This window comes from Notothenia coriiceps, unplaced genomic scaffold (genome assembly GCF_000735185.1).
Source record: "Notothenia coriiceps isolate Sejong01 unplaced genomic scaffold, NC01 NC01_scaffold00005926, whole genome shotgun sequence".
NCBI lineage: Eukaryota > Metazoa > Chordata > Actinopteri > Perciformes > Nototheniidae > Notothenia > Notothenia coriiceps.
In genome coordinates, this window is record NW_011338627.1 from 39,222 (window position 1) to 56,751 (window position 17,530).

Below are 17,530 nucleotides of genomic sequence, written 5' to 3' on the forward strand. Positions count from 1 at the left end.
ATGCGTAGTTTATCTATTTTTCTTTACGACACAACGTAACGACATACGACTGTGCCCACAGTGAGCTTTACTCTAGTCACAGGAAGGACAAAGAAAAGCAAAAGTCTCTTAAATGTAGACCCGCTTTATTAAAACACTACAACTGAACGAGACGGGTAAATATGAATGCGCTATTTAATATGGTCGTTTGCAGAGTCTGTTATTACTGTAGTATGTGTTGAATGCTAACTAACAAGCTAGCTGTAACGTAAGCTAGCTAAATCCAGAGTGGCATGGTGGCAACTATTTACCTTTAGGGTTCGAGCTATTTAAATAGTTTGACTGTTTCTTTCGCATTTTCATCTCAGTTAACGTAATGTGTATTTTTCTTCTCGTTTCAGAAGTGCTACAGGGCACCTTGGCTCTGACATGGCCAACCATTTAAAAGAGCAAGTTATCAAGCTTTACAAGACTGTAAGTGAAGGAAGTCATTCAAACCAGGGGTGGAAAAAGTACTCAACTCTTGTACTTAACTAAAAGTAGAAGTACTAGAGTGTATGACTATTCTGTTACAAGTACAAGTCAAAACATCCCAAAAGTTACTTTGGCATCAAAATAAACTTTAAGTAGCAAAAGTAAAAGTATGAATTATCCAGAATAATATAATTATTGATTCATTTAAGTGTAATGAAACCTGGTAAAGGTGCAGCTAGTTTTTATTACCTTGTATGCTGCGGGGTAGCTTGTGAATGTTCCTCCAGCTGTATTTCATATCATTAACCAAAATCTGCAAAGTAACCAAAGGTATTAAACAAATGTAGTGGAGCACAATGTACCTCTGAATTGTAGTGGAGTAGAAGTACAAAGTAGAAATTGAAAACTCAAGTAAAGTACAAGTACCTTTTAAAATTGTACTTTACTTAAGAACATGAATTGAGTAAATCAACCTAGTTACTTTACACCACTCATTAAGTCACACGTTTTGGTTGTGTTCTTCATGTGTTTGTGTTTCTCATCCTCCAACAGCTGCTGTATCTTGGCCGAGACTACCCCCAGGGAGCAGCTTACTTCAGAGGGCGCCTGAAGTCAGCTTTCATGAAGAATAAGGACGAGATGGACCCTGAAAAGATCCAGAAGCTGGTGGCCAGAGGGGACTTTGTCATCAAGGAACTGGAGGCTCTGTATTTCCTCAGGAAATATCGAGCTATGAAGAAGAGGTATTTTGATCCAGAAAAGAAATCAGACACATAGACGGCTCCGGATTATTCTTCGTAAAGTACAGTTTATATTAAATGTATCAAATAATGCAAAGCTTTGCATATTCCCAAACGCGCCTTTAAAAATAAGATCAAGCTCACATTACTCTGCAGAAATGTAATAAACCCTGTTGCCCGTCCATCTATTTAATGGCAGAAAGTGATCATTAATTAAGCTTTTACAGAATGTGCTTTTATTTTTTGTATTTCCAAGGAAAGTCAAGTTCGTTAAATGCCAATGTTTTGAATCGTGAATACTGTATATGTTTATATCATAGGTTTTCCATTTCAAAACAGCTTGAAGTCTAGGTATCAGACTGACTGAATCATATTGTACAATGTATTCTCAGTGTATATATATTTGTAAATACATAGTCAATCTTTTTGTATGAGTAAATGTACATGACTATGTACCAATGCGCTATTGGATAAAAGTCAAGCAGTATTCTACAACAGTGATGCCTTGTGTCATAATAAATATTATACAATTCTTCACTGTCTTTGCTTGTATCAGATTTTATTTATAAATATATTTATTATTTTCTATCAGTAACTCTTTGCAGGATACAGCAAAAATCATCAATATAAAAATGGAAGAAGTCAGCCAAGATTTCCAAACTCATGAGTCATTGCACGTTGGTCTATTAACTCAATGAAGAGCCATAAAACAGCCTAGATTTTCCTGTATTTATTTTTTATTCTAACAGATACCAGATTTTAAAACGCATAACAAATACATATACACTCATACATGTGTAAAAACACATGTTGAATTTTATGTTGGAATGCTGCTTTTTGTTAAGTCCAGCTCAACGTCACAGAAAGCAGGATTACTGCTACCAATTTTTTTATCTCTGTCCCCCGTCATTTCAATCTTTTCTGATTGGCTCGTGACCTATAGAAAAAGGGAAGAGCATAAATGATTAGTTATTAGTTGATAGCCTTTGTTTTTGATCCACTGCTGCAGCACTTACTCTGTCTTTAAAAAACTTGAATAGGTGATACACAGTTGTGTCTTCTTTCATTAATGTAAGCCTGGATTCCACTTTCAGCTTCCTGCCTCCTGAAATAACAAACACAGCACATCAAAAACAGTACTTTATTGATGTATATTAAAAAATGTATATTATTGAACTAATTCTATATTGTTTACCTGTCATAAGGCTGACTAACAATCCCACACTGATAACTATGATGGTTCCAATGGGACTGAAGTAAAGGTAGGACAGAGAGTACCAGTTATCTGCCAGCACAGGCCTGTAGGGGGACCAAACAGTTAACAAGGGGTGACATCTTATCTTTTTAGGTAACCATTACTCTTAGCTAAGTGAGGACACTAAATAGGGCAAATATACTACTACCATCTAATTACACACTCACTTGCCATCTACTGGGACTGTGGTGATGGGGGTGGACTGTGTTGGCGGAGCAGTGGAGGTCCAGTTGAAGTGGCCTGTGGTGCTGAAGTTACAGCCCTCAGTGGTCAGGGACAGAGGTCGGCTCATCTCAGGGGGCGGGGGGTATATCTGGGCTCCGATGCCCAGCCACAGAGACACAACCAACCCTGACACAAGACCTGACAACGCTCCCTAAAATACATTCTCATCACATAATATAAGAAAAATGTACCTTTCGAAAAAGCAGGCATAAGATGGTTATAGATGTTTTAAGGGGTGGTAGGCATGAATGTGCTATCATGGGGTAATACCTCTATGGGTAATACAAACAATCATAGATCTGTATCAAAAAACTCCATAATGTACAGTGTCAATATGCTCTTAAAGCCCTAATATTTAAAGGGTTGATTATTTATTAAGTATTTTTCTATTATCTGATTTGTTTTTTAATTCACTTTGATGCGGACTTACTTTGGAGTTGGCAAATGGACAGAGAATACCCAATGTAAACACGCCAAGCAGAGGACCCCCAAGGATGCCAAATATACTGATGACTGCCTGTATTAAGAAGCACATGTCGATAAAGTCATTGCTATTATAAATCATAACCTTTCTTCTCCCAAAGCCTCCAAAGCACATCTACTCCACCTGCAGGATCCCTCCCATGACTGAAGCCAGTCCGGCCATTCCAATGCATACAATCCCAAACATGATATCTGCAACAGGGACAACATGAGGGAAACATTTGAGATGTTAACCATTCAACAACTCTTCTCAATTGCTGTACATGAGATGATCCACTCACTCAGCCCTTTTGAGATCCAGGACAGATGTTTCTCAGACATGTCAGTGTAGGGTTTGATCAGGTCCTCGACTGTCACTGCAGCCAGTGCATTGATGCTGGAAGACACTGTGCTGGGGTTGATAAAGCACCAAAATGACCCACAATTTAATAAAAAAAGAACAATCAAACACATTCCTTGCGTGTATGGATGGAAAAACACCAACTTGTTATCAGTACAACCACACTTTATAGTAGTGAACAAACTGAAATGCTGATTAAAGTTATCTAAAATGATATATTTACTGTATTAACCTGAGAGATCCACTATATACAGCTGCAACAAACAGACCAGGAAGGCCAGGGTAGTCTCGCAGGATGTCCATCACCAAATAAGGCATCAACTGCAGAGGAAGGGATTACAGAAGTGCATTGTATAATGTGAATCAGTGGGAAGATTTTTACACAATTTTGGCTATTTTCTTTCTTTAATTGTACAGCTATCTCTGTATTTTCTGTTCAAGACATTCATCAGAATATCTCAGCCTCAGTACATGGTACCTGATCTGGAGCAGAAACCAATCCAGCGGTCCATGGGTCACAGTTCTTATAGACTGAGAAGAGACACATTCCTGCAAACACTGAGCACAGCAAGATGAACCAGAGGCCCAGCAGGTTGATGTACAGAGATCTGGAAAAATAATGGAAAAACCCACGAACAGAAACATATAAAAACGTATGTTGTCTCTTTTACAGCGCAATAGTCCCTGCCTGATTGGTTTGAAGAGCAGTTAAATGTATCTCCCAGTAAAACAGTACTCACAGTCTTGCATGTGTGAGGCTCTTGCAGGAGATGTATCTCTGGACCTGGGCCTGGTTGATCCCATAGATGCTGACCCACACAAATGCCCCTCCAAAGGTTATGGTCCAGAAAGTGTGTCTCCTCAGAGGGCTTGTGTCAAAGCTAGTGAAACAGTAAAAAATGGTTGTTTAAACTTAAGTGAAACGTGAATCATACCCCACTGAGAAACACACATTTACTAGGTCATGTGACATTTAAGGACTTTAGAGGTCGAGGAAGATCGCTAGAACACTATCAAACAATTGATTGGTAGTTTACCAGTACCTTTAGTCTCTTTTAAATTCATTAATGCAACGACTTAAGAGGATGCAGCCTCTGATTTAGACAAAACATGGGGTTTAGATGTTTAAGCGTTGCAAGTACAATATATGTAGTTCTTATAGTTGGAATACCTCTTTTATTGAGTGGTTAATCTATTACCACACTTAAATACTGACACATACTCACTCCCAAAAGTTGAGTCTCCCTCCTTGTTGTGAATCTGAAATGATGGGGAGGACTCCCCCCTGTACGACCACGGACCGGACGATGACAGACAGGAAGCCTGCAACCATGACACCAAGCTGTTGGGGGAGACATTTTCCATCATTTTAGGAAAATCATCCCTGTTTTCTATCCCGGGAGTCACACTAATTTCACCAGTGTGTTATGTTGGTGTTTTGAATAAATGTGTCCACTATGTAATATTGTGTTGTATAGGTGGAGATTAGTCATTGCTGTGGTGGTCTACTGGTCAGCTGCTGGTGAACAGCGTTGTCACTGGCAACCACAAAAAGGTATGAGACATTCACAGTCATGCCTGAACCATACCAACCCCTCATTATGTTGTTTTTTCATCCAGAGGCCTACCTGAAACACATCGGTCCAAACCACCGCCTTCAGACCGCCCTAAGAATGATTAAGAAAAACTCAGTGATGTCATAGAAAATAAGATGTTTATGACATTTTAATGTTGTGCACATCATTTGATTTACATACCATTGTGCAGTAAAAGGTACAGACCACACCCGTGGAAACAACAGCACCCCACAGATCTATCCCAGTCACTGCAGAGAGGGGGGGGGGGGGGGGAGGCTTTCAGACATACTCAAGTGAGCAAAACCAAGCAGCATTAAGTGCCCTCATCGAGGAATGTTTCAGGAATCTGACCAATGTGGACTGAAACCAACATACCTTGGTTTAAAGCAAGAGCTGGGGCATAGATGACGATTCCAGTGTAGAGGATCTGAGAGAAACGATAAAGACACAAATGACCCCCGGGTATCAGATTTGGTGTTTCACCCTGAAAGCTCAAAGGCCCGTCATTATACAGTATGTTGACTTCTTACTCACGGTCTGAATGATGAAGAGGAAAGTTCCCAGCAGACGGGTTGCTCTGTTGAAACGCAGCTCCAGATACTTGCAGATACATGACATAGAGAAAAAAAGAACAGACAATAGTATATACAGTATTATAATAAAAAATATTGTACCCGATTAGGACAAATACCATTTGTATGCTGTGACACCTCAGAAGCACCACAATACTTCATTCAGAATGGTATTCAATACATAATTTGCCTTTCACAAATATTGCGCATCCTATAATTTGGTCCAAATCTATATTTCAACATATTTATAGGAGCCGTAATAACCTCAGACTACAACCAGGATGTGCTCTCTAGTGTGAGACAATAGCAGTTAAATATCGGGGTAAGATTTCCAATATATTACAGATGAACCAACATATTCCAGGATGTTGTAAATAGAACAGCTAAAAAACCAAACAACACTCACTTCATATGTACTGGTGATGGCCAGCTTGTAAAAGACTGGGAGGAAGACCTCGGATGTGACCACCATTGTAAATATATAGGAGAGAGCATAAAATCCAATATTGGCTCCATAGCGGTACACCTAGAGGGATGAGAAAAATGTGTATCTTATATGTGATTGTTTCCATTTCTCTGATCTATCATTTTATACTTTCGTCTGCTTCATTTTGATGTGGCTATGTGTAATATTGTATGAAGATAAACACGTTTTCAGTTCAAAGATTGCTATGTATTCTTGTGTTGAGAATAATTTTTCCTACAGACTAAAACAGACACTGTATTACTTTTGTCGGGGAAATTTTTAAATGAGTCCCATGAGACTCTGCAGTGACCTTACCTCGGCAGGGTTGGACAGCACAGTTATGGCTGACATGAAGCTGGCGGTGAGGGACAGGGAGACGGGCAGGGCCGTCAGTCTCCGGCCACCCATTAGGAAGTCCCCGGAGCTCTGCTGGCCCTTGTCCGTCCAGGCATAGTAGACCCCGACGGCCGCAGACACAAGGAGCATGAGAACAAACACCAAATAGTCTGCGGCCACAAAGGAGCCAACGACCACTGAGTCCCCGGACATTTTGGGGTAAACTAGAAATACAACTTTTAAGAAAGTTATTCCAACTCTCCCACTTGTTTTCCACTGAAGTAAAACAGATCCTCTTTGGATGAATGGTCCTGATACATCACCTTCTCACTCACCACTGTGCTGAGAGCAGGACCAGAGACCGAAACCTGTCGAGTGTGTGTGTGTGTGTGTGTGTGTGTGTGTGTGTGTGTGTGTGTGTGTGTGTGTGTGTGTGTGTGTGTGTGTGTGTGTGTCATAGAGAGAGAGGACAAATGTGAGCATTCCAGACAGGTACATGTTGAGTTGACAGATAAGGAGCAGCAGAACCGTATCAAATCATATTCCCAAATTTGTTACACACATATTTATATTGTGACTTTGTGAAAGTCTTCAGGACAAACACTTCTTCCTCCTCTCAGTTTCAGGCTTTGCTTGAAATGAAACGTGACTACTAAGGTTTTCTTTATTCTTCTTTAAGTTATGACGTCATAGAGTATAGCAGTGATGCCGTATTTTTGTAGGAAGTTAGCATCTTGTTCCCTCGACAAAAAGCCAATGGGATTTTTCCATTGTGCGTGATAACGTTTGGCTGTCTTTTTCAGTACAATGTGTGAAGTTTTTTTTCACATTTCCCCTCTAATACTATAATTAGGGGAAATGTACATTCTGCATTTAACCCGTCCTAGTGTTAAAGGTCACCTATTATGCAAAATCCACTTTTTCATGTCGTTGATATATAAACATGTGTCCCCTCTGTGTAAAGAGATTCTGAAAGTTTCAGGAAGAAAGATCCCCTCTCTTTTTGTCCTGATCCATTTATATAAAAACCTGTCTGAAAATTAGCTTATCAGATTTTGGCCACTTTATGATGTCATAACGTTTTTTTCATTGTGTTTTTTTCAAACAAATATCTCTCAGAGGGGCGTGGAGAGTGGCACCTTATTTTCATCTAAAGTAACAGACACAGAATCAGCACTTTTGAAACAGGGCTGAAACAGAGGGGATTATGGGATGCTGCAATGCATGGTCTGTTTGGTATTTGAAGCCAAACACTTCAGAGACATGTTTTATATGAGACCTATAATATATTGATGAAAATGCTGACCCATGCTTACGAGGATACGTTTATTTCTATGGAGCTATTTCAGGGTCATAAGTTTTGATCATTCAAAAAAATGCAATTTATTTGAAAGTTCAAGTTTTTATCCTGAACTTTGAAAAATACTATGATGTATTCAAAATAAAAATAAGTATTTGAAATAATTTCTCAGGTTGAATATTATTTTGATTCAGTTCAGCAATTTTTTTTGAATAAAATATTTATTTTCAGATTTCACTTTTATACATATTGTAACGTTCACAGATGGAGTCGGAAACGGGCTGCAAGTTATTAGGCTTTAATAACTCTTATTAGCTTAGAGGAATACAGGTACACCTGTACCTGTATTCCTCTAAGCTAATAAGAGTTATTAAAGCCTAATAACTTGCAGCCCGTTTCCGACTCCATCTGTGAACGTTACAATATGTATAAAAGTGANGAAGCTGCTGGGACTCCCAGCAGCTTCTACTGAAGCCTTCCGAGTAAACGGCCAGAACGCCGACACCTCCTCATCTCCACCGCTCCCATGTTTTATTTTGTGTTGTCATAAGTTAGTCTGTCTGCGTTTCTGCGCTGGGCTAATGCTAATGCTAATAATGCAATGCGAGGATAATAAAATGGCGGCTTCACAAAAGTTTTTGGGAGTTTGACGGGGCGTGGTTTGCATTCCGCCCAGCCAATCAGACACAGGAACCTTTTTCTCCCACGAAAAAAAAGGTTCTCTAGAACTAATTTAGTTCCTGGGACTTTTTGGTGTGAACGCAACTAAATCGTAGTTCTCAGGAACCTTTGTGGGAAAAGTACTTGGTGTGAACGCCCCTAATGTGTTCAAAGAAACAGCAAAATAACGACAATTAATGGTATTGTGCATATTTTTTATCCTTAAATGAAAAGTACATGGCTGACAAAATGCAAAGGACTCAATAAATCGCAGTTTAACCCTCAAACACTCTAATAAAATGGATCTAGATGGCACCTGACTTTTGTTGCTCGAGTCCAAAATAATACATTTTAAATCTCAACAGCCATGTCTCTTTACAAAAATCATGAAATGGTTACTCAGGATAATCCAGAACTTTTTGTGAGTAGCCTCATGAAGGAACTATTTTCTTTCTACCTCAGGTATTTTGTTCATGAGATGCACACTTCCTTCTTAGCACTGATATAATTGCTGAGTGTAGAAAGAAAATAGTTCCTACATAAAAACTATTGTTTTGATGTGCCAAATAATTAAGACATGTCTTGGGCCAAACACTCAGCAACTGACACTGAAACAATCTGCATGCGAGAGGAACATATGTGTTTTGGCTTTGGGGTGAACTCTCCCTTTTTGTATTTTAGCTGAATTTATTTTTGCGAGATCTCAACACTCACACTAGAAGTTCAATGACTGCCTCCCACAGGGGCTTGAAGTTGACGAACAGCATTGCGATGAGGTAACGCAGAGGCACCTGGAGGGAAAGGGGCAGAAGAACATTGTGTTGATTTTATATCTGCATACGATTCATCATTAATGATCAATCACATGCTGCTGTTTTTTTTTTCAAACTAAGTATAAAGCCGCCAGGAGTCCTCCGTACCTGCTGGAAGCTGCCGGGCGGGCCCTGAGGCAGGCTGCGCTGCACCAGGTCGTGTCTCAGCTTCCTGAGGTGGAGCAGCTTCTCCCTGTAGTCCTGCACTGAAGCCGGCACCAGCTCCGCCTGCAGGCACACGGCGAACACCGGCTGCACCTCCACACTCTCCTCACCCTGGATAGAGGGGGAGACACTCGCATAAATAAATAAATAAATACACAAGCCTTAGTCCCATAATTGATCAATTTCATGAGAATTTGGACATTACCTCGGTCTGTGGGGGGAGCTCTGCCTCAAACTGAGAGAGAATCCTCAGCGTCAGCAGGCGGATCTGAGAGAGAGAAAGGATCAATTGGTGGTCAAATATCAACATATTCATAGAAATGCATCTTTGATGACAACTCTGTGATTTCACACATACCTTGGAGATGTTGGAGGAGAGGTTGGCGCACAGTATCTGGTGGAGCTCCTGCAGTGCACTGTGGGAAAGGTGCTCTGAAACGCCGCTGAGTGACAGGCGGGTGTAGTACAGGTCTCCTAGCAGCAGGGCGGACAGGTCACTAGGAAACTTCCTGTAACCAGAATGAAAATTACCATTATCAGTTCAATCCTTCATGGAATCCAAAAAGGTGCTGCAATGGGATAGATTATCCGAGTCTCCTCGTTACAAATCACACTTTCTTTCCATTTGCCACCAATCTGTGGTCCAATACACTGACACATACGTTTTGAACAGACTCATGCACTGATTACCGTAGGATTGAGTTGATCTTGTCCACAGTGACCAGGGAGAGAAGCTGTGCAGAGCCGTCCAGAGTGAGGAGGCAGCTCATCGCCTGACTGGCTACAAACAGACCAGCTGGGGGAGGAGGAGGGGGGGCAAGACAGAAGTCAATTCAGTCTCATGAATAGAAAATGCACAGTTCAAAGCCTTGGTTATATTTTGACACTTGTTTGGGTAGATTTGATTGATATCATGATTTAGTTAGTAGTTGTATTTTTGTATTCAATAGCTCCCTTATTAGAGATCCACAAACCTTTCCCCAGTGCCTCTGTCTCAATCTCAGTCAGGAGGCGGTTTAAGAAAGCAGTCACAGCTGGGACCACACTAGCTGGAGCAATGGGCCTGAGAAATACAACATATAACAGATCAGACTACTTAATATAATACAGTTCAGTTTAGGAGTGAAGGTCAAGGCTTCTGCTGTGATATCAGATTGATTTTCCAAATTGAAATGCATTATATTTAGTTAAAATTGCTTTCAGTGTTATGCAGAAGTTAGAAAAATTACCTGAACATGAATAAAAAAGGGAATGATAGTTACATTTGAAAAGTGCAGTTTTCTTCTTTCAACTAGTTAAAAAAGTGTGTTCAATATCACACCATGACGATAAACCCATTTGACATTGTGTTCCCTACTCTAAACCACCAACCAGTGCCTGCCTATTTAGCATGTGACCCAAATATAGATTCTGTTAACATTTAAAACCGGATTCTATCATCAAAAATCCCCTCCTGGTGATACCTGAGGTGAGGCAGAAGCATCAGGGCGGCCCAGGGCAGAGACAGGTCAGTGATTGGCTGCTTCTGCTCCTCGGGGAATCGGATCAGCGACAGCACCAGCTCCGGCACCGCAGACTCCTCACCGCTCAACACTCTGGAGGAGGAGAAAACACACGGAAATAAAGATGTTTTTATTCACTTTATGTCTTTTATACATTTAAGTTGCATTGTTGGAGGAGCCTGGGACCTTTCCATTGCCATCACCACACTGTACCTACTGTGCATATGACACTAAAGCCTTTGAATGTTGGAGAAATAATACATGTAACTCTCACCCTGTCTGTCCATTGAAGAGCAGTGGGTATGTTTCGAAGGCCATGGAGCCGTCGGTGGGGGGAGGGGCTTTGGCCAGGATCAGACTGACCAGCGCGTCCAGGCCACAGTGGCGAGAGCGAGGATCATCACAGCACAACAACTCAGCAGTGAAGCCCAGCATGCTGGGAAGGAAAAGCTAAGGGAGAGTGAAGAAGAGAAAATGAAGTGCCATGGAGTTGTAGAGAAAGATGAACATACTGGATGTATCGCTCAAAGTTACCTGTTCAAACTGTTTCATGGTGAACATCTCCTTGGTGAACTCCAGGATCAGATCTTGTTCAATTGAGCTGCCAAACACCTTGAGAAGAAGACAGAGAGACATGTAAATACACACGAGCTTTTGTTTCCTTACACATAAATTACCCAATACGACACAAAAAAAAGTATCCAGATTTGCACCTTCTGGACCGTCTCCTGGATGAGAGCTCTGGGCAGAGAGATGTTCTCCCCGAGGAGCAGAGAGGAGGTGATCTGGAGGAGCAGACGGGAACAAGAAGGCGAGAGAGAGGAGCTCTGCACCAGCCGCAACACCGTCTGCAGGCACGGGGAAACACAATTATGAAGCCATACAAAACAAATAACGGCATGGTGTCTTCTTTGTGTGTGTGTGGTACTCTTACCTGGCAGACGGAATCCGGCTTGGTAACCTTGGCTCCGTTCTTGTGGGACACCAGGGTTTGGAAAATGAACAGCAGCCTCTCCAGCTGCTCTGTTGCCTGCTCCGCCTGTTCTCCTTTCGCCTCCATAACACCCAGGACCTCCACCACACTGGCCTTTACCGAGAAGACAACATCATCAGACACAAAGTTACGAAACTTGAAGGGTTGAGAATACACTGATCAGACGATGATGAATATATGCTATGCCTTTAATATCTTGGAGGGGTTTTCAATGATTGGACTGTAAGGGAAACAAGTTGGACATTTTGCCCCACCTGTAAAGACTCCCACAAGACCAGGAAGTGTTCTCTCTCAACGTGATTTGCTGCAGCCTGGACCATGTGATCCAGAGCGTCCCTGACTGTGTCCCACGGCAGAGTGGCGTCTGGGCAGGTCGAGGGTCCGAGCTTACGCAAAGCTACAGGGAAAGCCTGTCAGGATGGGTGAAGAGAAACAGATCATTAAGCAATTAAACATTTTTTTAATGTACGTTTTGTTGTCCCACTGGATGGGTACTTTTGTAAATTGTTATTTGTGTAATCTCTAGTATTTTATGCATGCCTCTTAATTAACATTTCCCGCCTTTTTTCTTTTGTAACAATGTAAATGTCCCCTCTGTGGGACTAATAAAGGTATTCTGATTCCTCTGATATAGACTTCCTTTAAGATTAGATAACCTTTAAATGAAAGCGATGTTGATCACAGATCGGGGATTCTGCCCCGACCTACTCCTTTCAAACGAAACTCACCTTTTCAGAGCAGGAGTGAAACAGCTTTCTGACGCTTTTGCACATTTCGAACAGCAGTTGCCCTGCTCCCTCCGCCTTGTCCGGGTGCTGCTGGAGGTCTGAGAAAACATGATTCAGCAGGCCATCGAGATCTGGAACCTGTGTGACACAATGGGACATCATTGAAAAACTAAAATACTAAACACAAAAGCTTATGGATTTCAACTTTACAACAGAAGAAAGGAAAGCCCTAAGTTCATGTTTGACTCAAATAACTCACCTTTCTCATCAAAAAAGAGAAGCTCTCGGCTGCAAATTTGCGGATGTGTTCTTTCTTGTGCTCCAGCAGTGTGCTGTATAAACTGTAGGGGTAAAGTAATAATAAGTGATTGCTACAAAAAGGTAAAAACACCCCACAAAGCATCCACAGAGTAAATCTATTTTTCTCACCTGTAGATTTTGGTCATGTCCTTTACCATTAGCCTCCATAGGTACTTGTAGAGGTAAGAGAGACAGCTGAAAGCCCACTCCAAGACTTCTGTGTCCTTGGTTTCCAGAACGGAGGCGATCAGAACGAAAAAGTCGGGGAAGTGGGGGTAGAAGTCAGTCTGCAAGTCTCTGGCCAGCTGCACCACCAGGCTGTAGGGTGGAGGAGAGACTCAGCTACTAAATCAACTCATTATTCAACAACATTTTTGATTCTCTGGTATACATAAAACCACTTACTCCAGCAGTGGTTCTGAGGCCAGACTGTTCTTGACAGCTAAGTGTGTTTTCAGACTCTCCACTATGGTCTTCTGATGGAAAACCAACAGGTTGAATGACTGGCTCTGGTTGGAAACCTCTTTCAAAAATGCACCTGTGGAAGAAAGACAGTCATTTTACATTCACTACAAATGCACAACATCGCTCCTCAAGTTAAGAAGTAGATACATTAAGCTATTTCCTAACATGTCAGACACTACAGAAGGACAGTATTGCATATACTCTGGGATTTATTTTATTGTATACATACTGAAATGCTCTGTCAAGTTGAGGTCTCTCCATTTTGTCAGTCCTTCAGAGAAATATGTTTCTACTTCCTGCAACAACAAAAAACAGGTCATCATCAATCAGATGCAAATGGTTAGGAAAAGCTTACTGTGTGAATGAATGTTGTCACAATTACTGAGTGTACAAACCTCTGCATGCGATCCAGTCCTGTCAATACGATGGATGACGTCAATGTTGACATTGGCAAGTCTTTCAGCAAAAGTGAGAAACTGGAAGAAGAAACATCAGATGGGTTTATAATGTAGCTAAGTAGTAATGGGACTAAGCGATTTCAGGGTAAATCACATGTTGCCATAACTCATTAAACGGAGGTGAAATGAACAGAGAAGCTCAATTTGCTTGATCAAAACTAACATACAATATGACTGTTAATACACTCTTATAGTAGTGTTTTAATTCCCACCACATCCCACTGTAAGCATCATGCTGCAGTTAGTTCTCACCTTGTAGGTATTCTCAGATTTGTGATACGAAGACTTGGATTTAATCTTCATCTTTGCCTTTTTGCTTGAAACGTGGATAGTTGTATTCCAGAGATCGTCTTGAGATTTAAATGATTCATGAAACTAAAGTGTATTTCTTCTCGCGGCTACAACTGTTTACACACACGCCGACACCAGGGCGCAGCCATGTTGAACAATGCATTGTGGGATATTTTTTACTCCGCGTGGTGGGCGAAGAGAAGCGAAGAGGTGAGAGAGAAATCCTCCATTCACTTCCGGCTTCGTTCGAGGCTTCGCTCTGTGCTTTTTAAGTAAAGAAAACTCCATAGCATAGTATGTCAAAAATACATAAAAACCGACATTGTATAGTACGTCAAAAATACACAAAGACATAGTAAAAGTACGTTGAAAAATGCAAAAAAATTACAGTATTTTTGAAAATATACAAAAATGGACATGGTACAGTATGTAGAAAATATGAAAAAAACGTTGAAATATTTAAAAGATAGCATCGTATAGTATGTCGAAAATCCGTGTATCTACCGTCCAATTGTTTTTCTTTATTAAACACGTAAACGGAAGAGCGTCTGAGAGGCGTTTTTGCTTTTTGCTTTTCACCTATGGGCTCAGAACAGTCTCATAATACACACATGCACACAGAAGGATTCACACTTGTATTTCATGATCCGCAAAAGGATTCACACTTGTATTTCCGGATCCACACTTGTGTTTTTCAATGCACACACAAATGTGTTCCATTTCATATACATGTAAATAAAATCCAAACACAGAAAAAAGTTTTACATATGTATTTTTTATCCACACATATTTGTTTTCCGTTTAAATTCCCTGAACCTGCAAACACAAACCGCTTTCTATGCATGGATCGCTGTGCATTCGTGTGTGGGTTTTTTGAGACTCCCCTGACGCTCACCCGTTCTCATTCATAACACTCCGTTTGATGTCTCACTATGGGATGCACCTCAACGCGTATGCAAACAGCAGCATCAATCTCATTACGCCAATCCTGATTGGCTGGTGATCTTGACGTCTACGTCAGGGAATCCACCCACCCTATAAGTAGCTTGCGCTACAACGCAGCGTCATTCAAACACCTCTTCTCGCTTCAGAGCACATCATCTCGAGGAGCGCAGTAGCAGGCTAGGCTTAACGGTCCACAGACTGCCAAACCAAAGCTTAACATTCGGTCGACGCGGCGCTTTGCCGGTTACGTTTGTGCTTTTGCAAGAAGACCTGAACAATATTAACACACCATTTAATATTTGTGAATCTGCCTCGCCCGTTTCTTTCTTTCGAAAATTAGGGTAAGGTTTGATTTCTTCTTCAGGCCTAGCTAACTATACCTGTTGCTAGTTTTTCTTCCCTCCACACCGACACCACGGTAGCGAGGACGTTCTCTTTTCTCTCTCACACCAGACGGAGACGGAAGATAAAAACAAAGGTATTAACACACGGCTTATATAGTCTTTAAGACTAAAATCTTACGCCGTCGCTTTTTCCTTTTCGGATTAACGACATAGGTTGCGAATTTTTTTTGACTCAGCTAAGCGTACCTGTTACTAGCGTGTCCACTCCGCACGCGGACACCCCGGCGAAACAAAGATGGACCCTTCTCTCCCTTCGGACACGCAGGAGGTCAGGCGACTCGCGAGGCCTCGGCGCTAGCGGCCCGCGGGTTTAACATTCGCACAGACTCACACAGATGCCGCCTCGTCCTGCCCCTCAGGCCTGGAACACGCCCAGACGATGCTATCGATAACCCGCGCTCGGTGCGGGCCATTGTGGCCCGCTTCACCATTAAGAGCCCTCCGCCGACGGCTAACACGCCACGCTAGCTTGTTCGCGACAGGACCCCCCTCATGCTCCGCCTGATTCACGGCGGCAATCAAGACATGGGGCGGTCGCCGGCAGAGATTGAGCCCCGCGCTGCTCGTCAGGCTTGGGCGCTCAATAACCAGCGGGAGCCGGCTGACCTTGAGCCCGCGCCGTGTCAGGTTAGCGGGTCCGGTCGCGCAAGAGCCGCAAGAGCGGAGCCCTGCGCTGCCCTGTCAAGCCTGGGGGGCCTCCCAATCAGATCCTCACCATGTTCCAAACCGCGGAGGATGTCCTGCGAGTTGGACTATATTGGAGAGAAAGAGGATGGGCCTCCTCCTGTCCGGACTCGGAATGAGCCAGAGGGATGACATCTTCGTTTCATCGGCTCAGGCTGCAAAGCCCGCGCGCAGCCGAGCTGCTCCGCTCTCCCAGCAGAAAGCACACCAGCTTTCGCCCTGCCTAAGTATGACTGCAGGCCCGTGATGTCAACGCGCTCCGTCCAGCGCTGGACACCCATGGGCCTGAAGTGGCCAAGGAGACCTCCAGATCTCGCCTACGAGGAAGCCCATGGCCCCAAAGCAGCGGAGGACGAGATGCGCTACCTTCAGCTTTCCGGAGCATTCTGGACGAGGTGTCCGTCTCGTGGCTGAGACCGCCTTTCAGCAACAAGGGCCCCAATCCAGGTTGCCTCCTCTCGTGCCGAGCTGCTGACGGATATGGAGAGGCTCGGCCTGCTCCGCATTCCGGGCCCATTGAACGCCTGCGTGGCAGCTCCACGAGGCTGGCTTCGACACGGAGCAGGAACCCACGGCTACCGGGCAAGGCAGACCGTTTTCAGTCAGCGATGACCGAACGGGGCCTATAAAGCGCCCAGGATTTGTCCGCCAGGGCACTCAACTTTCTCCTCGCTGCTGACCGCCTACCAGGCGGGAGGCTCTGCGAAGACTTGGTATCGAGCCAAACCTGAGCCTGCCCGTGTTGGGACGATGGATCGCAGCGATTCACGGACATTTTGCCCCTCCTGTGCGAGCGACATGTGCGAGTCCCAAGGCCACGGCAAAGCACCTGGGAATTATCGGTCGCTACAGGACGAAGGCAGGTGGCATCGCACTGAACGAACCTTCCAGACCCGGGCAAAAACGAGGATGTTCTGGACTGCCATTGCTCCCAAGGCCATATTTGTCTCGGCTCTAGCTTCCCGATGCAGCGAGATGCGAATCAAAAAGACAAGGAAGACGAGGGCTCTCCAGGCTCTGTCTCCCGAAGGCGTCCCAGCCGACACCTTCAACGGTCCTGCCCGGCCGGCCTTCACTCAAGCTTCCCCTGACCTCACGTCCCTGCCGGTTCAAGATACGAATGCAGCAGCAGACCACAGGCCGTCCCGGTCCCCAGCCCAGACACGAGCGCAGAGGGTGAGCTGGCAAGAGCATCTCAGCCCCCGACCCAGGTCGGCTTTCAGCCACCAGCGCGAGGAAGACAAGACCGCGGGCGGCCTGACACCCTCCTCTCCTCGACGAGCAGAGCTGGAAGTTCCCTGTTCCCAGCATCCAGAACACGTTCCTGCGCTTCATGTGCCTCTCTCTCGAGGGTGCCCACCATCCCCCATCTTTC

The 17,530-nt window shown here is 43.4% G+C and overlaps 4 protein-coding genes across 4 annotated transcripts in view; 2 read left to right on the forward strand and 2 right to left on the reverse strand.

Moving 5' to 3' along the window:
• The first annotated feature begins 21 nt into the window (after positions 1 to 21).
• On the forward strand, positions 22 to 1,690 carry lyrm5a (LYR motif containing 5a). Its single transcript, XM_010768658.1, has 3 exons — positions 22 to 155; positions 381 to 453; positions 1,006 to 1,690. Exons 2-3 carry the CDS (start codon positions 409 to 411, stop codon positions 1,228 to 1,230), a joined length of 270 nt encoding a protein of 89 aa, XP_010766960.1. The 5' UTR covers positions 22 to 155; positions 381 to 408; the 3' UTR covers positions 1,231 to 1,690.
• Positions 1,691 to 2,347: 657 nt separating this feature from the next.
• Positions 2,348 to 6,597, reverse strand: slc5a8 (solute carrier family 5 member 8). The gene is made up of 15 exons (XM_010768661.1): positions 6,427 to 6,597; positions 6,052 to 6,171; positions 5,608 to 5,673; positions 5,449 to 5,500; positions 5,254 to 5,321; positions 5,125 to 5,163; positions 4,723 to 4,838; positions 4,237 to 4,377; positions 3,975 to 4,104; positions 3,729 to 3,817; positions 3,438 to 3,547; positions 3,281 to 3,348; positions 3,104 to 3,190; positions 2,633 to 2,824; positions 2,348 to 2,533 (listed from the first exon to the last, which is right to left on the reverse strand). The coding sequence occupies exons 1-15, from the start codon at positions 6,595 to 6,597 to the stop codon at positions 2,348 to 2,350; spliced, it is 1,635 nt and encodes a 544-aa protein (XP_010766963.1).
• A 2,520-nt stretch (positions 6,598 to 9,117) lies between these two features.
• On the reverse strand, positions 9,118 to 14,237 carry LOC104943307 (UTP20 small subunit processome component). Its single transcript, XM_010768662.1, has 19 exons — positions 14,084 to 14,237; positions 13,769 to 13,849; positions 13,603 to 13,669; positions 13,314 to 13,446; positions 13,038 to 13,226; positions 12,868 to 12,949; positions 12,609 to 12,746; positions 12,135 to 12,290; positions 11,821 to 11,973; positions 11,600 to 11,734; positions 11,421 to 11,498; positions 11,161 to 11,336; positions 10,848 to 10,979; positions 10,359 to 10,447; positions 10,075 to 10,180; positions 9,743 to 9,893; positions 9,590 to 9,652; positions 9,328 to 9,495; positions 9,118 to 9,198 (listed from the first exon to the last, which is right to left on the reverse strand). Exons 1-19 carry the CDS (start codon positions 14,132 to 14,134, stop codon positions 9,118 to 9,120), a joined length of 2,229 nt encoding a protein of 742 aa, XP_010766964.1. The 5' UTR covers positions 14,135 to 14,237.
• A 2,668-nt stretch (positions 14,238 to 16,905) lies between these two features.
• Positions 16,906 to 17,530, forward strand: part of LOC104943308 (small subunit processome component 20 homolog) — a 15,963-nt gene continuing 15,338 nt past the window's right edge. Inside the window, exon 1 of the mRNA XM_010768663.1 lies at positions 16,906 to 17,507. Within this exon, the coding sequence (XP_010766965.1) occupies positions 16,906 to 17,507 (602 nt within the window). The remainder of the gene's footprint in view (positions 17,508 to 17,530) is intronic.